This window comes from Patella vulgata, chromosome 1 (assembly GCF_932274485.2).
Source record: "Patella vulgata chromosome 1, xgPatVulg1.2, whole genome shotgun sequence".
Taxonomy (NCBI): Eukaryota; Metazoa; Mollusca; class Gastropoda; family Patellidae; genus Patella; species Patella vulgata.
The window spans coordinates 43,759,488-43,783,661 of NC_065879.2; the positions used below are offsets into that span (position 1 = coordinate 43,759,488).

Here is a 24,174-nt window from a genome sequence, read left to right on the forward strand (position 1 = left end):
TAAATAAGCATGTTTTAGTGAAAACAAGCATTTTTCTTGTTCCTCTTAATTATTGCATGCAAATATTAGTATTTGTGATTGTTTTTATAGGTACGTGTACATGCATTCATTTATGTATTGTTTTTATCTCACCTTGGGTAAAACGTAATTGATTCCGTGTAATCCAGCACTTATTTATTTTCCCCTTTATTTTTATTTATTTATTTTTTTGGTATTATTATTTAATTATTTCTTTTATTAAAAAAAATAAATATAATAAAATAAAATTAAGCTCAATGTATAACTTCTTAACTCAGAGGGGCCTACGGTTCTGTCACCTAAATCTATGTCATTTATATAACAAATTAGATGAACTAAAGCTGTTAATTGAAAACTGTGATATAGTAGGTTTTTCAGAAACACATTTAAATCAAATCATCAAGGATGATTATTATCTAAGTATACCCGGATTTTACCCCCTATTTCGTAAAGATGGTTGCAACGCAACCTCGTCTGGAACCATAATTTATGTAAGAGAGTCACTTAAATGTAAACAAAGAAATCATTTAGAACACAGTAATATTGAGTCAGTCTTTGTTGAAATCAATTTAAAAAACACACAGCCTTTATTAATTTCTTGTACATATAGAAACCCTGCATCAAGATCTAAGTGGTTAATAGATTTTAAGGAAATTACTACTAAACAGAAAATTAAACAGAGTCAGTCTAACCTGTCAATAATTATCAATAATTCTATTATAGAAAATGTCTCAAACTTCAAACTACTAGGCGTAATCATGGATAACCATCTTCAGTGGAATGAACATGTTAAATATGTTTCAAAAATCATTAACCAAAAATTATTTCAACTTCGCAAATTAAAACAACTTCTACCTATTAAATTTCGGTCTATGTTTTACAAATCAAATATTCAACCCTATTTTGATTACTGTTCACCTATATGGGACAGCTCTGATAAACATTTTTCAGACTTCCTTCAACACCAGCAAAATTCAGCCCTTAAACTCATTCTTGATGTTCGACACACTGCCGAAATTTCGTATGCAGCCAATGATAACAATATCAATGTTTTGAAAGTGGAAAACAGGCAACTATTAAATAAACACATGCTCTTGCACAAAATTATAAATCAGCAATGCCCAAACTACCTCGCTGAAACACTGTTATATAATTCCACCCGTTACTCTAACATTAATAAACGACTGATTGTACTAAGACCAAATCTTAGTGTAGTCAAAAATAGTATTAAATTCTGTGGACCACGCCTATGGAATACATTACGTACCATGTTTTCTCAAACAGTTGAAATCCGGCAACGCCTTCCGCGTCGAACTAATTAAATATCTAAATGAAAATTAATTATACCGTCTTTCACCCGATTTGATTAACCTTATATTCATACAATCTATATAGTATATACATTGTTGCATGTATTAATTATGAACTTGTCACAGTCAATCTTCTTGAAAGCCATGTTGCACCTTTTATGTGCCAAAAATGTACATCTGTAAATACATGTTCAACTTGTTTTGTTTCTTGGGGAGGGTTTGGGTTTTTTATGATTGTTTCTTTTTATATATATTATATTTATAATATATATTTTTGATGTATACATTTCTATCCCTTTTCTATCTATTAATGTACATATGTTCCCATTGTTTAAAGGGCAAAATGTAAGAAAGGCCATTGGCCTAATTTTCAACCCTTCTGAAATAAAGTAATTATTATTATTATTATTATTATTATTACATTTTAAATTTACGCCTTTAACACATCGGGCTTCAAATAAGCCAAATCGACAAATTTTTATTCAAAACAACGATTGATTTTTATTATTTATAACATTTCTGCACATCCAACTACAATTAAGCAGAACATCCTACCCGACACGGGTACAAATCTCTTTTTAAATCCTCTTTTGGCGCTTAGTGGCCGAGATTGTCAACTCAGAGTAGGGCAGTGGCCAGAAACCTCGAACAAACCAGATGGACGGTATCGGAGGAAGCTTAAATTTTCCTGAACTACATCTTTATTTCGTTCTGATTTAAATATTCTGCTGGTCTACACTAGCCCGAAGAAAATTTGGATCAAAAGGCAATCTTTTCCGATAATTCTGACAGTGAACCGTGATTCAAGGTTTTCGGTATGCTCAGAGAAGGATTTGACCGACTGTTTTAAGTGGACTGTACCCAAAAATACTTTACAAAGGAACTCTTGGACGATAAATACTTTCAAGTCTTGGAGTGTGTGGAGAAATAATCGAAATGTGGACGGAAAGAAAATTCTGAAAGATATCTTAGACATGGAGTATGGATAACCGATTTAATATGCCGCACTCGGCAAACCTCGGCAGATTCCGTTACTCTACATCTAGCCTCGGCTGTATGACGGTAAGTGATATGTACCTACGCCTATACAATTGCAATGCGGCACCGGGTTACTTATTAGGAAAACTTGCCGCTTTTAAAAAGAAGTTATCAAAATTGCGTCTTTCGAAGCGTGTGTAGAATTTTCGGTGCATAGTTGTACTTGTTTGAAGAAAATCGGATAAACTTGAAATAAAAACAGCTTCAGACTTTGAAATACGTGTATGATAAAACATTCTTGAAAGGCGTCGTCATGGGTAACGCTGTTAGTAATCCGGGGGCTTGAAAGTAGTTCCGAGGCTAGATGTAGGGTACTGGAACCTGCTGAGGTTTGCCGAGTGAAATATGCCGATAAGCACGCCGTCTATTTCGGTCCTGAATGCTACAAACTGTACCATAACAATTTTTAACTGTCAAAAGAATAAAAATTTATTTCTGTGTTCTTTGTATTATTTCGATCATCTACGTCATTAGCGAATGCCGATAAGCACGCAGTCTATTTCGGTCCTGAATGCTACAAACTGTACCATAACAATTTTTAACTGTCAAAAGAATAAAAAATTATTTCTGTGTTCTTTGTATTATTTCAATCATCTACGTCATCAGCGGTTGATATCAGCCGAATATATTGACCTGAGATGACGTCATTAGCGGTTGAAATGAAATATCAACCTGTCAGGACGTCATCAGCGGTTGATATGAACCGAATATATCAACCTATGGTGACGTCATGACAGGTTGTTATGAGATATAACTGCTATGGACATCAAAGAAAAAACTACCGCCAGTTGTATATTGACTATTATCAACCACCGGATACACTTTGTATTATTTCGATCATCTACGTCATGAGCGGTTGATATGAGCCGAATATATTGACCTGAGATGACGCCATTGATGTCCCACAGGGCAGTGTATTGGGACCACTATTATTTTTATTATAATATACAATCAAACATCAGACTATTTGCAGATGACACTTCTCTGTACTTAAAAATAGATGACGTAGAGGCATGCGCAGTTACCCTAAAAAAAGATCCCCAAACAATTAATATAGGGGAGGAAACGTGGCTAGTGACATTTAACCCCCTCAAGACAGAAACTTTAACACTCACGACTAAACGCAACATTGTGAAACCACCCCTTTTAATGAACTCAATTAAAATAAAGGAAGTAACTGAACATAAACATTTTGGACTTTCTTTTCAAGCTAATTGTAAATGGAACAGCCACATTGATAGTATCATTAGTAAAGTATCAAAATTAGTAAACTGCCTACACTCCTTGAAATATCGTTTAAACAGAAAATCGCCAAATACCTTATATTCTTCATTCATTCGGCCGCACTTTGACTATGCCGATGTTATCTGGGACGGACGCACAGACTACTTATCTAATAATCCAGTAGACGTGGTGCAAGGGTTAATCAGCGAACTGGATGTATAAAATGTGTTGTTGACGTTTGGGAAAGTAGGACGAGGGGAAATGTGTAGGGAGTGAAGTGCTGTAAAGGGATAGTTAGATGTATTATGAATGGTTAGAGTGGCTGTGGTGTTACGGTGAAATACTATGCCGCCACCGTAACACCACAGCTTTATGATTTGTTAGACAGGAGTGATGTAATGGGTGTCAGCAACTGGGTATGCTGGTACCGTCGCAACGTAGCCGTGAAATATATATTGTGGGGGGGAAGGGCGGAAACGGAAAAATATACAATGTTGACAGTATGTGACAGGCATGAGGCTGCGCAGACCGAGCGGCAGCTCGATAGGGAGTGTGTGGGAGGGTCACCCTCATAAAAAATTTTTTTTTTAAATTTCAGTTTTCTGTAAGCAGTGAAAACACTATTTTGGCATTGTTTGCGGGGTTAAACCTAAAAATCACATTAATACACCTATTGCACGATATTGTGAAACTAGCTGACGAAGACAGCTCGGGCGGCGATTGTTCGACTCGGGGCTGCTCTGTCAGTATCTAACAAACGCATTTAGTTCGCGTACAACTTTTAAAAACCGAATGTCAGTATGGTATTTCTCACATAATTGGTTATCGCAAAAACAGAGTAAACTGAAAATGAGTAATCTCGACTCAAACCTATAGTCTATAGCCTACTTACAGTACTACACTCGTCACTAGGCTTCCCATATTATTGTTTGTGGACGGTTTACTACTCAGTGATAAGCCTGCGCCGCAAAAAGAGGTCTCGCCTTTTATTATTAGTATAATGACTTCCTCATGTGCGGCAGGTTAGTTTGCTTCTAAAAACACTATTTTCCGTTCCAAAAAATACAAAAGTAATTTTCTACCAGATGACCATGGTTCTTTTCACCGAGACTAGATAATTTCTCTCGGTGTAAGGATATAGCTATGGATAAGTTCATACAACGTCAATAAATCCGCGGTCACTTCGGGTCACACTGTTGAGAAAATAAACCGATGGGTTTGTTTAGTAGCAAATCGAGCGTGAATCAACTGAGTTTGTACTGAAAAATTTTTGAGTGATATGTATGAACTGTCTTCACACATTCGGTTTATAATTAGCGATACACAGGTACAGTGGCAAGAGTTGTACTTCACAGACTGTTTACCTCCGAACTACCTCCGCACGAAATCCCCGATTTGGGTTCTTGTTAAAAGAAAAAGAAATAGTACCTGTGCGCGTGCCAGTAAAAAAAAACCTAAGAGTTCGCGCATAAAAATGCCCGAACGTACCAGGCGCCAGGTCATCCAGTAGACGTGGTACAAGGGTTAATCAGCGAACTGGATGTATAAAATGTGTTGTTGACGTTTGGGAAAGTAGGACGAGGGGAAATGTGTAGGGAGTGAAGTGCTGTAAAGGGATAGTTAGATGTATTATGAATGGTTAGAGTGGCTGTGGTGTTACGGTGAAATACTATGCCGCCACCGTAACACCACAGCTTTATGATTTGTTAGACAGGAGTGATGTAATGGGTGTCAGCAACTGGGTATGCTGGTACCGTCGCAACGTAGCCGTGAAATATATATTGTGGGGGGGGGAAGGGCGGAAACGGAAAAATATACAATGTTGACAGTATGTGCCAGGCATGAGGCTGCGCAGACCGAGCGGCAGCTCGATAGGGAGTGTGTGGGAGGGTCACCCTCATAAAAAAATTTTTTTTTAAATTTCAGTTTTCTGTAAGCAGTGAAAACACTATTTTGGCATTGTTTGCGGGGTTAAACCTAAAAATCACATTAATACACCTATTGCACGATATTGTGAAACTAGCTGACGAAGACAGCTCGGGCGGCGATTGTTCGACTCGGGGCTGCTCTGTCAGTATCTAACAAACGCATTTAGTTCGCGTACAACTTTTAAAAACCGAATAGTTTATAGCCTACTTACTACACTCGTCACTAGGCTTCCTATATTATTGTTTGTTGACGGTTTACTACTCAGTGATAAGCCTGCGCCGCAAAAAGAGGTCTCGCCTTTTATTATTAGTATAATGACTTCCTCATGTGCGGCAGGTTAGTTTGCTTCTAAAAACACTGTTTTCCGTTCCAAAAAATACAAAAGTAATTTTCTACCAGATGACCATGGTTCTTTTCACCGAGACTAGATAATTTCTCTCGGTGTAAGGATATAGCTATGGATAAGTTCATACAAGGTCAATAAATCCGCGGTCACTTCGGGTCACACTGTTGAAAAAATAAACCGATGGGTTTGTTTAGTAGCAAATCGAGCGTGAATCAACTGAGTTTGTACTGAAAAATTTTTGAGTGATATGTATGAACTGTCTTCACACATTCGGTTTATAATTAGCGATACACAGGTACAGTGGCAAGTGTTGTACTTCACAGACTGTTTACCTCCGAACTACCTCCGCACGAAATCCCCGATTTGGGTACTTGTTAAAAGAAAAAGAAATAGTACCTGTGCGCATGCCAGTAAAAAAAACCTAAGAGTTCGCGCATAAAAATGCCCGAACGTACCAGGCGCCAGGTCATCCATAGGGAGTGTGTGGGAGGGTCACCCTCATAAAAAATTTTTTTTTTAAATTTCAGTTTTCTGTAAGCAGTGAAAACACTATTTTGGCATTGTTTGCGGGGTTAAACCTAAAAATCACATTAATACACCTATTGCACGATATTGTGAAACTAGCTGACGAAGACAGCTCGGGCGGCGATTGTTCGACTCGGGGCTGCTCTGTCAGTATCTAACAAACGCATTTAGTTCGCGTACAACTTTTAAAAACCGAATGTCAGTATGGTATTTCTCACATAATTGGTTATCGCAAAAACAGAGTAAACTGAAAGCGAGTAATCTCGACTCAAACCTATAGTCTATAGCCTTCTTACAGTACTACACTCGTCACTAGGCTTCCTATATTATTGTTTGTGGACGGTTTACTACTCAGTGATAAGCCTGCGCCGCAAAAAGAGGTCTCGCCTTTTATTATTAGTATAATGACTTCCTCATGTGCGGCAGGTTAGTTTGCTTCTAAAAACACTATTTTCCGTTCCAAAAAATACAAAAGTAATTTTCTACCAGATGACCATGGTTCTTTTCACCGAGACTAGATAATTTCTCTCGGTGTAAGGATATAGCTATGGATAAGTTCATACAAGGTCAATAAATCCGCGGTCACTTCGGGTAACACTGTTGAGAAAATAAACCGATGGGTTTGTTTAGTAGCAAATCGAGCGTGAATCAACTGAGTTTGTACTGAAAAATTTTTGAGTGATATGTATGAACTGTCTTCACACATTCGGTTTATAATTAGCGATACACAGGTACAGTGGCAAATGTTGTACTTCACAGACTGTTTACCTCCGAACTACCTCCGCACGAAATCCCCGATTTGGGTACTTGTTAAAAGAAAAAGAAATAGTACCTGTGCGCGTGCCAGTAAAAAAAACCTAAGAGTTCGCGCATAAAAATGCCCGAACGTACCAGGCGCCAGGTCATCCATAGGGAGTGTGTGGGAGGGTCACCCTCATAAAATATTTTTTTTTTAAATTTCAGTTTTCTGTAAGCAGTGAAAACACTATTTTGGCATTGTTTGCGGGGTTAAACCTAAAAATCACATTAATACACCTATTGCACGATATTGTGAAACTAGCTGACGAAGACAGCTCGGGCGGCGATTGTTCGACTCGGGGCTGCTCTGTCAGTATCTAACAAACGCATTTAGTTCGCGTACAACTTTTAAAAACCGAATGTCAGTATGGTATTTCTCACATAATTGGTTATCGCAAAAACAGAGTAAACTGAAAGCGAGTAATCTCGACTCAAACCTATAGTCTATAGCCTTCTTACAGTACTACACTCGTCACTAGGCTTCCTATATTATTGTTTGTGGACGGTTTACTACTCAGTGATAAGCCTGCGCCGCAAAAAGAGGTCTCGCCTTTTATTATTAGTATAATGACTTCCTCATGTGCGGCAGGTTAGTTTGCTTCTAAAAACACTGTTTTCCGTTTCAAAAAATACAAAAGTAATTTTCTACCAGATGACCATGGTTCTTTTCACCGAGACTAGATAATTTCTCTCGGTGTAAGGATATAGCTATGGATAAGTTCATACAAGGTCAATAAATCCGCGGTCACTTCGGGTAACACTGTTGAGAAAATAAACCGATGGGTTTGTTTAGTAGCAAATCGAGCGTGAATCAACTGAGTTTGTACTGAAAAATTTTTGAGTGATATGTATGAACTGTCTTCACACATTCGGTTTATAATTAGCGATACACAGGTACAGTGGCAAATGTTGTACTTCACAGACTGTTTACCTCCGAACTACCTCCGCACGAAATCCCCGATTTGGGTACTTGTTAAAAGAAAAAGAAATAGTACCTGTGCGCGTGCCAGTAAAAAAAACCCTAAGAGTTCGCGCATAAAAATGCCCGAACGTACCAGGCGCCAGGTCATCCAGTAGACGTGGTACAAGGGTTAATCAGCGAACTGGATGTATGAGATGTGTTGTTGACGTTTGGGAAAGTAGGACGAGGGGAAATGTGTAGGGAGTGAAGTGCTGTAAAGGGATAGTTAGATGTATTATGAATGGTTAGAGTGGCTGTGGTGTTACGGTGAAATACTATGCCGCCACCGTAACACCACAGCTTTATGATTTGTTAGACAGGAGTGATGTAATGGGTGTCAACAACTGGGTATGCTGGTACCGTCGCAACGTAGCCGTGAAATATATATTGTGGGGGGGGGGGGGGAGGGCGGAAACGGAAAAATATACAATGTTGACAGTATGTGCCAGGCATGAGGCTGCGCAGACCGAGCGGCAGCTCGATAGGGAGTGTGTGGGAGGGTCACCCTCATAAAAAAATTTTTTTTTAAATTTCAGTTTTCTGTAAGCAGTGAAAACACTATTTTGGCATTGTTTGCGGGGTTAAACCTAAAAATCACATTAATACACCTATTGCACGATATTGTGAAACTAGCTGACGAAGACAGCTCGGGCGGCGATTGTTCGACTCGGGGCTGCTCTGTCAGTATCTAACAAACGCATTTAGTTGGCGTACAACTTTTAAAAACCGAATGTCAGTATGGTATTTCTCACATAATTGGTTATCGCAAAAACAGAGTAAACTGAACGCGAGTAATCTCGACTCAAACCTATAGTCTATAGCCGACTTACTACACACGTCACTAGGCTTCCTATATTATTGTTTGTGGACGGTTTACTACTCAGTGATAAGCCTGCGCCGCAAAAAGAGGTCTCGCCTTTTATTATTAGTATAATGACTTCCTCACGTGCGGCAGGTTAGTTTGCTTCTAAAAACACTGTTTTCCGTTCCAAAATATACAAAAGTAATTTTCTACCAGATGACAATGGTTATTTTCACCGAGACTAGATAATTTCTCTCGGTGTAAGGATATAGCTATGGATAAGTTCATACAAGGTCAATAAATCCGCGGTCACTTCGGGTCACACTGTTGAGAAAATAAACCGATGGGTTTGTTTAGTAGCAAATCGAGCGTGAATCAACTGAGTTTGTACTGAAAAATTTTTGAGTGATATGTATGAACTGTCTTCACACATTCGGTTTATAATTAGCGATACACAGGTACAGTGGCAAGTGTTGTACTTCACAGACTGTTTACCTCCGAACTACCTCCGCACGAAATCCCCGATTTGGGTACTTGTTAAAAGAAAAAGAAATAGTACCTGTGCGCATGCCAGTAAAAAAAACCTAAGAGTTCGCGCATAAAAATGCCCGAACGTACCAGGCGCCAGGTCATCTAGAATCCCTTCAGCTTGATGCACTACGCACTATTTGTGGGTACTAGCCACGCTTCCCTCTACGCAGAAACTGGGTTTATTCCACTCAAAGAACGACGAAATCGACACATAGTAAAATTACTATACAAATTTATAAATAACCTTACTAATCCCTATCTTAAGAATCTCATAAATCTGGAACAACAAGTACATATTCATTTCGAAATGCAGATAAAATAAAAGAAATTCGATGTCGTACTGAAATATTTCTAAATCATTTATCCCATCTAGTATAAGAGAGGGGAATAAACTCAGCAGCCATGTAAAAAACTCAAGAACTCTTAAAATATTCTCCGACCATCTCTCCAAATCAGATATAAAAAATTCCATATTTTTACTATAATGGTCAGCGGAAACTCCAGATAATCCATAGTAAACTTAGACTTCGATGTTCTGACCTACAGGGCCACAAATACCTCCGACATGTTGCTGACAGCCCCGCATGCCTCCGTGGTCACATTTTTTAAGATCCTGATCACTACCCCTTGCAATGCTCTTTATATTCAAATACACGAAAGGAACCATAGACAAACTACAATACGACCTCAGAAACATTAATTGTCTTCTGTTCGGGTCCTCAACCCTCTGTATCGATGTAAACAACAACATTTTTAACCAAGTCCACAAGTTTATTGATATGTCAAACAGATTTTAATCTCGCTTACTAGTTGTTTAATTTACAATATTAATTTTAAATTTACGTAACAATGTAACATATAGTATATATTATACATTCTCCATCCATCTCATTATATGTATTTACACTTATATATGTATGTGTTTGTCATTTTAACTGTGTATATACATGTACACCCATTTTGTTCCTTTGTTTTAATACTATGTATCTAGGGAGAGGGGTTTTACATAGGCTAAGCCTGTTCCCCAATCCCATTCAGACATCCTGAATAAAAGTATTGTTTATAAAAAAAAATCAACTTGTCATGACGTCATCAGCGGTTGATATGAACCGAGTAATTATATCAACCTATGATGACGTCATGACAGGTTGTTATGAGATATAACTGCTATGGACATCAAAGAAAAACTACCGCCAGTTGTATATTGACTATTATCAACCAGCGGATACACTTACACCCTAGTTATCACCCACGTTTTAATTTAATGCAACCGTTACCTGCATGAATTTTTATTTAAAAGTTGAAAGGCTGGTAGTGCGCGATAAAACCAACAACTTACTTTGATAATTTAATTGTCTGTGACACATATAGATGCCATCAAAGGGGTGTCTCTGAACTATAGTTTCCTGCCATTGACACACACTTTTGAGGCTAATTCACGCTTTTGCTGATCGACATCCACTCCGGGTATAAATGGCATGGGTCTAAGACGAGTTGATTCTATTGAATAACCAGTTATAATCCACAGCATCATATTATTAAACTGTATCCAACTTTATTTTCTGATAGGAACATTTGAGTGGCACAAAAGGGTATTAATGCAAGGTCACCTTACAACGCAACTTATTTATGTTCGAACACAATATCCCGTGTGTGTTGAACATGGTTATCAAATTGAGTATTTGCATTGAATCCCATACCACCTAAAAAAGTAATAATGTCCGAAACGCCACTTTTTGGCATTTCCATTGAAATTGCTATGGAGATAAACTTCATGTTAATTTGATCAAAAGGAACCGTTTTTAATAAGTTGAGCTCTTCATTTTTTACATCTATATTTAAAAGGTCGATTTCCGTTCTTTCTGTTGCCTCTAGTAACGTTTTTAACCATAAACATGGTGTCACGTTTGTAGTGGTTGGGTCTTTTAAAAATCTGCCATCCAAAGTGGCATTTATCTGAAAAAGAAAATAATACAAAATAATAAATCGTACAGTGGATTTAACAGTCGGAAGTTGATTTATTATCTTGTTTCACTTTTTTTGATTGCATTTCTGCAAGACTCTTCTTGTTAATATGTTTATTTCTACTTAGGTCTAATAAATAATGAATTGCATATTATGTTACTTCTAAATTTCTCATGCTTAGGTCGATTTGTTTAAAGTGTATACTTGCAAATTATGAAGCACCTCTGTGTTATTAAGTTTCCTATCTCTTCATAACATGATGTGCCAATTCATTATATTCGTCGTTTTGAATTTATTTATTGTTTGGGTAACTAGCATTGGAGAATGTTATTGATATTAAAAATGAATTAGGCAATGAGCTAAACCGGTTCCGGGACCTTCTGGTCCAGTCCAGCCCAGTCCAGCCCCCCCCCCTCCCTCTTGTTTACCCGCAAATATCCAGAAAACATTCAAATATATAAACAAAATACATTTTCTAAATACATATTCTGTTTGAATTCTTCCAAAGTCTACATACCCTAACGCATACGTTAGCCGTTACAGCCTGGCGATGTTTATTGATCATTTGGTTATACAACTCTAAACTAGGCTCTATCAGCAAACCCGTCCAGTGTCTTTCACGTTCAAAATATAGAGATACGGATCCTGTTTCTCCATTGCCAGCACCAATATCAACAAAATAACCCCGTTCCTGGATAAAAGAAATTAAATGAAATTAAATAGGGTTTAACGTCTTACTTTTCTGCACCAACCAGACTAATGAAGACGTGCCTCGATAATGCACAAAATAACAGCTGCCCGTAACCCCATCACACCACTCTTATGCAAAACAACAAATAAAAACACACACACACAGAAAAAAATCAGAATTTAAATCAGTTTTACAAAAGTTTGTCCACGTCTCTTTATTATGTTTCTTAACAGTCCAGTAGACATGAAATAATTTCTACAAAACGGCGTGTGCTAAAACTTTCGTTGATTATTATCTATAGATTTAGATGTACTTAAACTATGTATAAACTTAAAATAAAGTTTGTCAGTGATTTCTTGTTTATTACAGAAATAAAGGTTCACTCAAGTATATTGTGATTGTTTGGTACTCAATGAAATCATTTGTTATGCTCAACTGACCATGTCCAGATAATCACTTATGTGTAAAACGTAAAATTAATATTTTATATTTGAATCCACACATCATTATGTTAAATAAAATACCATTAAGTTATTATTATGGTTAAATTGAATAGCAGCTGTAGCATAATATAAGTACTAGGTGGGATATTCTTTCTAGAATACCTGATGCCAATTCTTCTCTTTAGTAGACCACAGAACTAACACTTCTTGGGTTTATTTTTGAATTTAAACCTCTGTGGTGTTGACACTGCAGGTGGCCTTTGACCCCACGGCCATGTTATGTTAAAGCAGTAACGGGTATCTTGCATGAGTCGGGGTATGCTTACTATTTCAAGAACAACTTATATCACTTGTCGTTTGATGATTTTAGGCAGCTTATTTTGTTGCATAAGTGCGGAATCGTTTATACTAAATGTGACTAGGCTAAACGGTGTCGCATTACCATGTTCAGGAATATTGGTTTTAGGCTAAAATAAAAAGTGGCGAGTTACGTGTAAACCAAAACAATATCATTTGCAAACTAAAGAAGACAGTGCCGTTTCCAGACAAAACAGGGCGAGTCGATGATTACGTAATGTTTAGACTTTGGGTCACACCGTGTTAAGACTAAACAGGATCACATTATGTTCAGAAGAGGAGATGTCAGGTCCGGGAAGATATTATTTATCATGTAGCCGACCTTTGTCTTTCACTGCACATGTACACATATCATACATATTTTATTACAAATACGAGTCCTTTAATTAAGAACTGTGAGTGTCAAGACTTTAAGATTCTGAAAGTTATCATAAACACACAACTTGTTCTGCTGTGTTCATGAATGATTATTCTATTGTTTTAGTTTGTTTTTGAAATACTTTGCAACAGAGAATGTTCAGTTGGTACCGAGACTTCAGGGTGTCTGGGGATCTAATACGCTAACCAGCAGTAAATAATTCCTAGACAAATTAAACCAATTTTTAAAGATCAAGCATGAGTTTGTTTTGCACTCTCTTCCCATTGTACTTGTCAATGTATTGATATAAACTAGAGCGTCTTTAGTATGACACAGACACAAAACATGATGTGTTGGTTCAATACACCCATTTAGGGTGACTCTTTCATAGCCATCAACCATAAATGAAGTCGTTATTTCAGATTTTCTTTATAATCATAAACCCAATTAAACGAGACTAGCCTATTATGAATGTGGATTATTGATTAAGTATTCGCCTTTCAAACCAATGTTAACCATAATATGGATAGTAAAATTCACCAGCCATTCAGTAACTACACTGACAAGGCGTAAATGTCCAAACCGCAACGTAAATGGACAGTAAGATGCACCAGACAGTCTTAACTTAAGTCTGAGAATGCTTTATGAACTCGGAACCAGGCTTTTTTGGTAATGTATAATGGTATGGACCTTATATTATAAGGTCCATGATAATGGTGACAAAGTACAAACCTTTTGGCCATTTGCCTTGTCAATGTTACGGCTTTGACCTCTTGAAAAATCCATTATTGATGTGTCGCTCAAATTGTAAGTAGAGCTTGAAGGATATTGAAAAATCGAGGATTTCACTAGTTTCAGCAATTCCGGATCATCCATCGCCATATTATGGTAGTTTTGCATTTTCAAAAAACTATTTCTGTGTCCAGAACCAAATAGAGCACCGAAATTTTCTGGGTCACTAACACGTATTGTTTTGGAAGATGACTTAAGGCTGAGTTGTGCTGACACCAGGAATAACAAAACAAGGGCTAGACATAATAAATAGGGACGTTTACTCCTTCTGGTTAAAGAAAACATGCTTGATCGTTACACGGAAATCTCCCACCTGCAAAATAAATATATGACAGATATCAACATACATGAAAGTTACATAAATTGCAATGCTCTAAGTGTCAAGACTATGCCCAATTCCCATTGGCATCATCAAAATGATATATATGCAAATCAGGCGAATCGGGTTAGATTGCACAAAAATATGCCAGTCAAAATCGGTCTTACACCCCTTGGCAAAAGTTACAGGGTAGTGGGCATGTTGAAATAAAACACGGATTTGTTAGCCATGTAGACTCCTGAAATGAGAAGTGGTAATAGGCAGGTGTTCGCGATACAACCCTATACAAATCATCGCTTGCAAAGCTCGACAACACAATTCATGATCGACAGATTGATATTCATTATACATATTATCTGTTCCTACACGCGAAACAGAACGAGCCATATTATTATAAACATTGTTGTCGGGTAGTATAATCTTGAAGATGTCTGTAATTTCGCAAGAACTAATATTTAACGGGCCCCGTTACACACGCTATTCGGATGAAATATATCATTTTTATGTCCGTCATTATGCCTGTCACTATATGACATTTAAAATAACAACATATTAATTAGACACATATACATATAATGTGAGTCACAATATTTTTGTTGAGAATTTGTTACATAAAACGATAAAAGTTTCAATAACATGGTGGTTGATTGGTAACATGTCGTGATGTCAACCTTCATGTGGCGATAATCCTACATCACGACAATTTAACTGGACACAAGAGCTTGAGTTTTTTCTCCTATGTACACAACTAGATACTGTTCTTTGCCAGGCCCCCGTCCTGCGCTACAGATAGGGAGAAACCACACTAAAATACCGGGAAACTTTCTTGAACAACACTAGGATTAGTGTACATAATACTAGGATTATATCTATGTTTTATTAACCCTAATTCGTCGTCACGATTCATGTTTGTATGAAATGTGGAATTTATTTCGGGAAGGGGTAGAACTCTTTCTCGACTTTAGCTAAAAGTTTCATTGTCCATGCGTAACCAGCAGGTTTTTTTTATGTGGGTGATTATCCAGTAATATTTCGTTAAATGTGGACAACTCATCCAGTAGTTCCCCTGTACGTTGAAAACTAGGTGTATGAGACTTATCCACCTTTTTGTGGCCCATCAAATAGTATGCTTCTTTGGGGTTTCCCGCGTTTAATCACGCGAAGTGACGTATTTAATCGCGATCGTCATGACATGTTTTATATTATCATATTTTAAAAGAATCAAGCAAAGTTTGTATCAAATCAACGAATAATGAAAGGAGATAGACCTGTGACAACAGGACAACATCGTCACTGTTGTTGATGTTCTTAGTGTTTAACGTCCGTTTCCACCGAAGGTGATGTCGCAGACCAGTTGTCTTATATTCATTACTTTATCATGTTCGACATGCCATAGGAGCTGCATTATCGTCACAGATTAGTTGTCTTATTTCTATATCTATTATATTAGCGCACGCGCATGGGTCTTTCCTGTGGGAGGAAACGGGAGTACCCGGAGCAAACCCACGAGGTTGAGAAGGCGCCCATATCTTCATACCACATACGCTAACAGGGATCAAAACCACAACCGCATTAAGCCAGATTTGACCGGCCAGCTAGAGGTCGAAGCGAGACCCCCCCCCCCCAAGGTCCCCCATCATCACTGTTCCATACTAATTTTAAATTAGCCTCACATGGTATGTGTATGCAAGCTTTAAAGAACATCAACTGAAAAAAATGACGAAATATCTCTTTAAAGGGCTAAAATCCCTTAAAATCCTCTACCTTAGGGCCGAGCAACTAACTCAACATATTAAATATGTGATACGTTTCCAAACAACTTAAACCCGTCAGTCTTTATCTTGAAATGGAGACCAGTGTCCCAAGCTGTATTATGCGGTGTCTGCATAAAACCAGACTTTTATTTTATAAAAATAATGTGTAGGTGAAATTTACCTTTCATTATCAAGTACAGCACATGGGTCATTCATTGTAGAGACCTCTAAAGGAACGGGCGTCGATTATCAGGTCACCCAACGAAAAAATTGAGCCAAAATCTTAAAAGGGTTACGTGTCCGGATAAGGAATTTTGACGTTCACGTCCAAACAACTCAATATATTGAGCTGAAATTTTGAGACAAGGTAAATACACCATTCCTCTATATTTTGGCGCTTACATTTCATACGTACTCAGACTTTTATTTTTGAAACTCTGTTCAAATCGGGATAGCCCCTTTAACAATTTGTTAGTAGAAGATACTATCTTTTTATGGTTTATTCTGTAACTTTAATATTCGTTTTATACACATACGTTTTATAATGTTCAACAGACCCTGAACACAACAAATTATAGATATCGAGATCTGATAACAATTTATGACTTCTGTAAGTACAGCAAAAATATGCGCATTAATTTAGTTTTATGTTAAATAAGGAATAATTCCCACAAGTGTCATTGGTGGTTTTACTTCCTAAAATATTACTTCGATAAATTTTCGTGTCTTTGACCCCCGGCTTTTATCGCGGCAACACTCTAAAAGAGCTTTCTTATTAGAACTATTAACTTTTGAATACAGTTCGACTCAACGCGCCGCGGTGTTATATGGATAGTAGAGGTTACATAAAAAATCAGAAACAATCATTAGTAGATCGTATATAGCCCATACGCATATTATTAATATTTCGTTCGTTTGAATTTGTATTGCTGTACCATGCAATAGTAATGACTGTAGCTTTTGAGCAGCCATGGGCATTGGCCGTCTAAATTTGGTCGAAATTATTCCATTTCTAAAAGACTTTGCTAAGACAAATCTATAAACTGAATGGCTATGGCTGAAATTACTAGCTTTAATTATCATGTGTATTAATTATTGTTAATCGATATTTGTTTTTCATAATGGACATTACCACATTCTGTGATATAGGCATATAATTGTATGATTTGTATATCGTAATGGATGTAAACACAATCTGTGATATAGGTTTATAATAAATTGTATGATTTGTATATCGTAATGAATATTACCACATTCTGTGATATAGGTATATAATTGTACGGTTTGCATATGGTAATGGAAATTACCACAATTTGTGGGATAAGTATATAATTTATTAAAATGATTGTACATCATTATTTGTATTTATAGACTTATGTAAATATTGGACTGTTAAATGTGTTTTAATAATATTAAGTATTTATATAATCAACTTAGTATTTCGATGAAAGCAGAGGACCAAAAAGCAGAACCCACAGGAATTTTCGAACCTTACAGTTACTTGTTAGGGGTGGTGCCTGTCGGGCTAAATGTGTGTGGTCGTTCAGATGGGACAAACAAATGAGAACAATCATGTGCACGTAAAATAACCCTTGGCAGTTGAAACAGCACACCATATGTTACTTCCAAAATGACCAAAGCGTGTTACTCAATATAAACATAAAGGACAAGAGAAACAGAGCTTAGTTCGTGTTGAGGCGCTTTTAACTGGGAATTTTAAGAAGAAGATTATATTACCCTATTATTAATGGAAGAATGGCCTCGCTGACATTGTGTACATGTTATATGTTATTTAGGTATTCTTTGTGGATACAAACGAAAAAATATCCAAAGGTTGCATTCACATCACAAAATAAGAGTAGACCTACGTTCTCAGTAGCTTTCGTTCAAGGCTACTATTCGGCACGTGTTGTTTTAAAATGTGTAATCCAATACTCAAGTGACTATATTATCAAGGTGATATTGGTTGAAAAAAATCAGTATAACACTGTGGTGTTTGTCATAATGATAAATATACTTTATTACATCCTTTTATAATTATTTTAACGCAAGAAAACCAGCCAAGCATAAATTTTAACAGTTATGAAAATGTATGCATTTGTCATAATGTCATGACACATATAGCACATAACCCGAAAGTATCCAGACTGTCCAGAAATTTATTAAAGACACAACAAATTAGATCGTTAACACTATATATCAAAATCAAAAATAAATTGGTACCGCTCAACACAATGGTGCAATCGTATTTCGATAATTCGTTCGAGCGTAAGCGGGCTTTAACAGTGGATGGGGAGGGGGCGGAGAAAACTACCCTAAATCGCAAAGAAAACACTAGTTATTCCCCTCTCACAAATCGTTTTGGTATTTATCTTCATTGTAATACTACTATCCCAGCGTGCCTTAAACCAGGTACAAACGGCGCTCTTTATGTTGATGACTTTCAGATGTGCTATGGTTCTACAGACATGCGGATAGTCGAACGTAAGTTGCAGCTTTGTTTGAATTCACTTCAACAATGGGCAACCGAAAATGGATTTCGTTTTTCGAAATCCAAGACTGTCTGCATGCATTTCTGTCAGAAACGAGGTTTGCATCCAGATCCAGAACTTTATTTGGATGGCAACCGCCTTCCAGTTGTGGATGAAACCAAATTTCTGGGGCTGATATTTGATAAGAAATTGTCATTTATCCCCCACATTAAAAACCTAAAAAAGAAATGTCTGAAAGCCCTCAACATATTGAGAGTCTTATCAAATACTGACTGGGGAGCAGACCGTAAGGTCTTGCTCAGATTATATCGAGCATTAATAAGATCAAAACTCGATTATGGGTGTATTGTGTATGGGTCTGCCCGCGAGTCTTATCTCAAAGAGCTCGACACCATACACAACCAGGGACTTAGAATCAGTTTAGGAGCATTTCGTACATCTCCAGTGGAAAGTTTATACGTCGAGGCGCACGAGCTCTCATTGCACAACAGACGTGATAAGCTTGCCCTGCAGTATGCTACGAAAATTGCATCACTTCCAAATCATATTTCATATAATACCATATTTAGACCTTATCATGAGCATTTATATCTGCGAAAGACTAAGGTTATTCCATCATTCGGTATTCGCATACAACCCCTCATGTCGGAGGCTGGTATCAGCCTTGACAGTATTGCGAATACCCCTTTCTTTAGGTCTCCGCCGTGGGCTATATCTCTCCCAAAGATCGATTTCGATCTTACTCAACATAAGAAGAGAGATACTAGCTCGACGGTGTTCCAATCTCTTTTTAGAGAGCTAAGGTCTAAATATGGTGATTATGCTCCTATTTACACAGATGGCTCTAAAGATGGTGATCGGGTGGCTTCGGCTACAGTGACGCCAACTGAGACTATTTCTGTGTGTCTTCCACCTGCTGCTTCAATATTTACAGCTGAGCTCCAGGCCATTCTTCAGGCTTTGGAGTTCATTCAATCATCACATTTACTACAGCACATCATCTTTACTGATTCTCTGTCCTTGCTTCAAGCAATTAACAATAAACAGCTTGAACACCCATTAGTAGCAGATGTTTATCGTCTGCTACTATCTTACGAGTTGAGCAGCAAGGACATTGTCTTTTGCTGGCTCCCCAGTCACGTTGATATAAGGGGGAATGATCAAGCAGATTTTGCTGCCAAAGCTGCTTTAGATCTTCCCCAATCACCTTTTTTAATACCATATAAAGATTTTAAAGCATGTATAAATCATTTTATTTATGACCGCTGGCAACGGTCTTGGGTTTTTGCAGGCACAAATAAACTTCATCATATCAAGCCTCTCTTAGGAGACTGGCCAAGCTCCTATAGAACCAACAGGAGGGATGAAGTTGTTTTGTGTCGCTCTCGCATTGGTCATACTTTTTTAACTCACTTTTTCATCTTGAAACGAGAACCTCAACCAGAATGTGAACACTGTCATATTCCTTTGACAGTGAAGCACATTTTGATCGAGTGCAAGTATCTTGGAAATATTAGATCTAAATTTTACCGTTGCCAGACATTACATCATTTATTTGCTCAACCGGAGCTATATTGTGAGATACTAAACTTTTTAAAAGAGACAAAATTTTATTATAAGTTTTAACTGTATATATATATATGTATCCTATCTTCTTTCATTTTAATTGTTTATATTCATAAAGTATTTGATATTTATTTTTAACTTTATATTTTATCTGTGATATTTGTTTTTATTTATGGATATAAATATATTTCTGTGATTTCCTTTATTTTGTCTTGAATTTTTCACCATATGTTTGGCGCAATATAGCCCGGTTGGAGCTGACGTGCCATAAAACCACATTTCATTCATTCATTCATTCATTGTAATACTGAGCTTCAATATAAGTCCTGCCGTCTTTAATACAAATATCATGGGCGTAAATAATTGCCTTAGCCCTTGTGTTGTGAATGTTTAATTAATGGTGCATTTTGTAAGAGCTAAATCTGCCTTTTGCAGGTCTTTTGTCTGACTTCAAATCATATAAATTATTATTTAGACATTTATTAACACGACAAGCCTTTCTAGAACATCGGGTGATCGAGATTTAAATGGATTTCAACACCCACGTGATTTAATAATTTAACAATAATCGGAATGATCCACGCTACATCTTCAAACTGTCAAAACGTCGCTCAGAATCAAGTTATTTGAATGAAATTTACAATACATTCATTTTTGCATCATCTATATTTGAACTATTATTGCAAGAACAGCCAACTCTTTATTCAGATCTTACAAAATGCGTTTTTAAAATTACGATACTAGAAGAATGCCCGGCTTCGCCCGGGGGGTCATAACCCCGAAACCGGAAGTGGTAGACTAACGCCACCTGGCCTATGTTACTCCCCGGTCCGAGCTACCCCTATACCCCAAATTTCAGACTCGGGGCAGACCTAGTGTAGCCGCCAACCCCGAACAGACAGACAGACAGACAACCAAACAAACAGACAGACAAACGACAGTCACAAATATTAGTATAGATGACATATGACAATATAATGTGCTATCTAATTAGTTACGTGGCTTTAATCCGCAATATTCTTCGATCAGATCTCCCCTGATATTGTTTATCCGTACCCAGTGGCGGCGCCGGGGGGGGGGCAAGGGGGGCGGCATCCCCCCCATTAATCTGGTCTGCCCTCTGTTTGCCCCCCCCCCCCAATAATTTTAGAAAATAACAAAAAGTATTTGTGATACGTTTCGGTAATCAATACCTTCTACTGTGAATAAATCCCACATCCACACTCAGTCATAAACTTTCATGTTGTAGAGCATTTCCGACAAGTCTATTTTTCAGTCTATTGGGGCAACGAGAACCTGCGCACATGTTGGCTGTAAACACGTAAAAGAACTAGTGCCGGGTACTGCTGCTGTAGTACGATACGTATTGCGATTCAGGTACTACGATACGATTCGAATTACGATTCATAACAATAATTGATATTTTTAGTTCTGCCGATGTCTAAGAAATAAAACTGTTTTATATCACGATAGTGATGTGGATCAAAGTAAGGACCAAAATAATTCAAGAATGATTGTGTACTTATGGATAATGTCTGTGTAACATGGATAATTAGGAGTGACTGGTTATTTCCTTAAAGATACATTATGGGAGATTAGATAAAGATCTGACAGTTCTCACTATAATAGTTAAAAACTAGATAATGTAAAGGGAGTTTGCTGAAAATTCAGTCAAACTTATCCACTCTGAACCGAGATTTTAGCGATTGAGTTTTCGGACTAGCCTCGATCATCATTACTCAAGTCGGTACGATAAAAACATAGTCTCGATTATCCATTACATGATTAAATCATGAATGGAAGTCGAACAGCAAATCGAAACCTAATCCTCATTAATAATTTAGATAACATTTCAGGCCTTAAGAAAGACCTGCAATAGGCAGATTTAGCTCTTGCATAATGTGTGTTTAAGCAACAAAACACATAAAAAAAGAATCGCAATACATCGATTCAACGATATATCGTGCCAACGCTAAAAAGTACCCTTGGCAAGTTGCCAGTGACCTTGGCAGGTGATTTTGACAAAGAGAAGGCACAATTTCACTCATAGCATATGCCAGTCTCACTTGTCCTGATTGACATAGAAAAGTGTTACGTTTAACACCGTTTCATTTCAACTCGTGGGTAATCGTCATGCACATGAAAGCCAATTATTCAAATACAAATATGCCATGTTTGAAATAATATATTCCATTTTAGTCCCGAAATGACCTAGTTGTTTATGCCTCTGCCGACCTTCACCAGGAGCTTGCACCGCATAAATCGCTGCTAATAATGTAGTTATTAAAGCAATCTATGGATTCATTGCAATCACAGCCTTGCACACACTATAAAACGTATTATAGTATTTGAAGATGGTCGAAGATATAACACAAAAATAAAATAGCCTAATCTTACGAGGGCTTGACACAAAACAAAAGATAGGTGTAGCGTCATCCCACGACGAGTCATTTCTAGTGATAAACGTTATTCAATAACTTACTTGTGCGCAGGGGTGTTTAGCAGTGGGGAACTAGATAATCCGGAAAAACAAACAAACGAGGGCAGTGGAGACATGATATGATATGCCTTGTCGCGTAAAACGTGGGTTTGAAACCATGGGGAGACTATGACAGGCTTCATAATCTTTAGCACCCAGTTAGGCAATCCGGTCTCTACAACCACACCATGATTAAATGTTTGATAAAAATGTTGATAAAAATCTTACTATTATGTCTGTATATAAAATCTGTTACTCAACATAGCAAAGTCAAGACGACTAAATACCAAACTTCCTCATTGTACATTCACAACAGGTAGTAGTTGAAGTGACGTCTGTGTGTCGTCTGCTCGAAATAAGACGTAGACTTGTTTTGCAACTATATATATATATATATTAGATACACCGACGCGTCTATTGTTACCAGCTTTCAAAAGACCAGATTCATATTAAAGTCGATAGGCCAAAGTTATCGGTAGAGCGTAAATATAAGACATATTTCAAACTCAGTTTGTTGTTATAAATTTTATACATGTATTTAGTTCTGGAAAATGAAAATGTTAGTTATGCAGGCAGTACGCATTGTCATGCACGCACAATGTTGAGATGATCTGTTTACGTCACTGTCAGTGCTAGCCGTCAGGAACCTTCTAATTAAAATTTGATTTGTATTATATCCCAATTTAATTCTGAATTGGTTATATGTCGTATTTGGCATCTGGTTTGGGCCATCGTGGTTTGTTGAAATATTATTGCAAAATGAAATGCATCTCCTTATTATTGCCTATCATGGGAGGTACACTTTTCTTTGCGATGTTAAAGGAGCAAAACCTCTAACTCAATATTATCCATATAATATTCGAAATTAAAAACACAAATTAGAATTCAATATTGATGTTGTTATCTTATCTCGAAATATTTGATATTAATATCCAATATTTAAGACACAATGAATATTTTATAATCACTACAAGAGTAGTGTACTCTACTGTTTCGGGGTTTCATTTGCATCAGTGCCGGACTGGAGGGCCAAAGGCCCACCTGTCAGGTCATTCACCAAGCCCCACACAAGTACGTGCTTCGGCGCGCGAACGTCTGGGGGTGGGGAGGGGTCTCCCCTTAGGAACATTTTGAAATTGACAACCGCAAATCCATTTTCCAAGCATATCAGACCAAAGCAGAAGAAGGCAAATTTTTGATTTCCTGATACAATTAGATAACAGAATGACCTAAGAGCACTATCATAAAAGCAACCTTTTATTCTCCGTGATGAAAATAATGCAAATTATAATTTATACATACAGTACACGTATTTGACACTTCTGATGACGCACATCACAGAATATAGCGAGAATCTTCGCACTCACAGAAGTGAAACGAATATCATCATAAGCCCCTGAACCTCACAAGCTTATGATGATATTTGTTTACTTCTGTGATGATAACTGATAATTAATTGTTTTCTAAGAAGTAACA

General features: G+C 37.2%; 1 protein-coding gene across 1 annotated transcript; it reads right to left on the reverse strand.

Moving 5' to 3' along the window:
* Positions 1 to 10,238: 10,238 nt before the first annotated feature.
* LOC126821008 (uncharacterized) lies at positions 10,239 to 23,060 on the reverse strand. Its single transcript, XM_050549251.2, has 4 exons — positions 22,927 to 23,060; positions 14,029 to 14,401; positions 11,965 to 12,138; positions 10,239 to 11,438 (listed from the first exon to the last, which is right to left on the reverse strand). Exons 2-4 carry the CDS (start codon positions 14,371 to 14,373, stop codon positions 11,106 to 11,108), a joined length of 852 nt encoding a protein of 283 aa, XP_050405208.1. The 5' UTR covers positions 14,374 to 14,401; positions 22,927 to 23,060; the 3' UTR covers positions 10,239 to 11,105.
* Between the last annotated feature and the right edge of the window lie 1,114 nt (positions 23,061 to 24,174).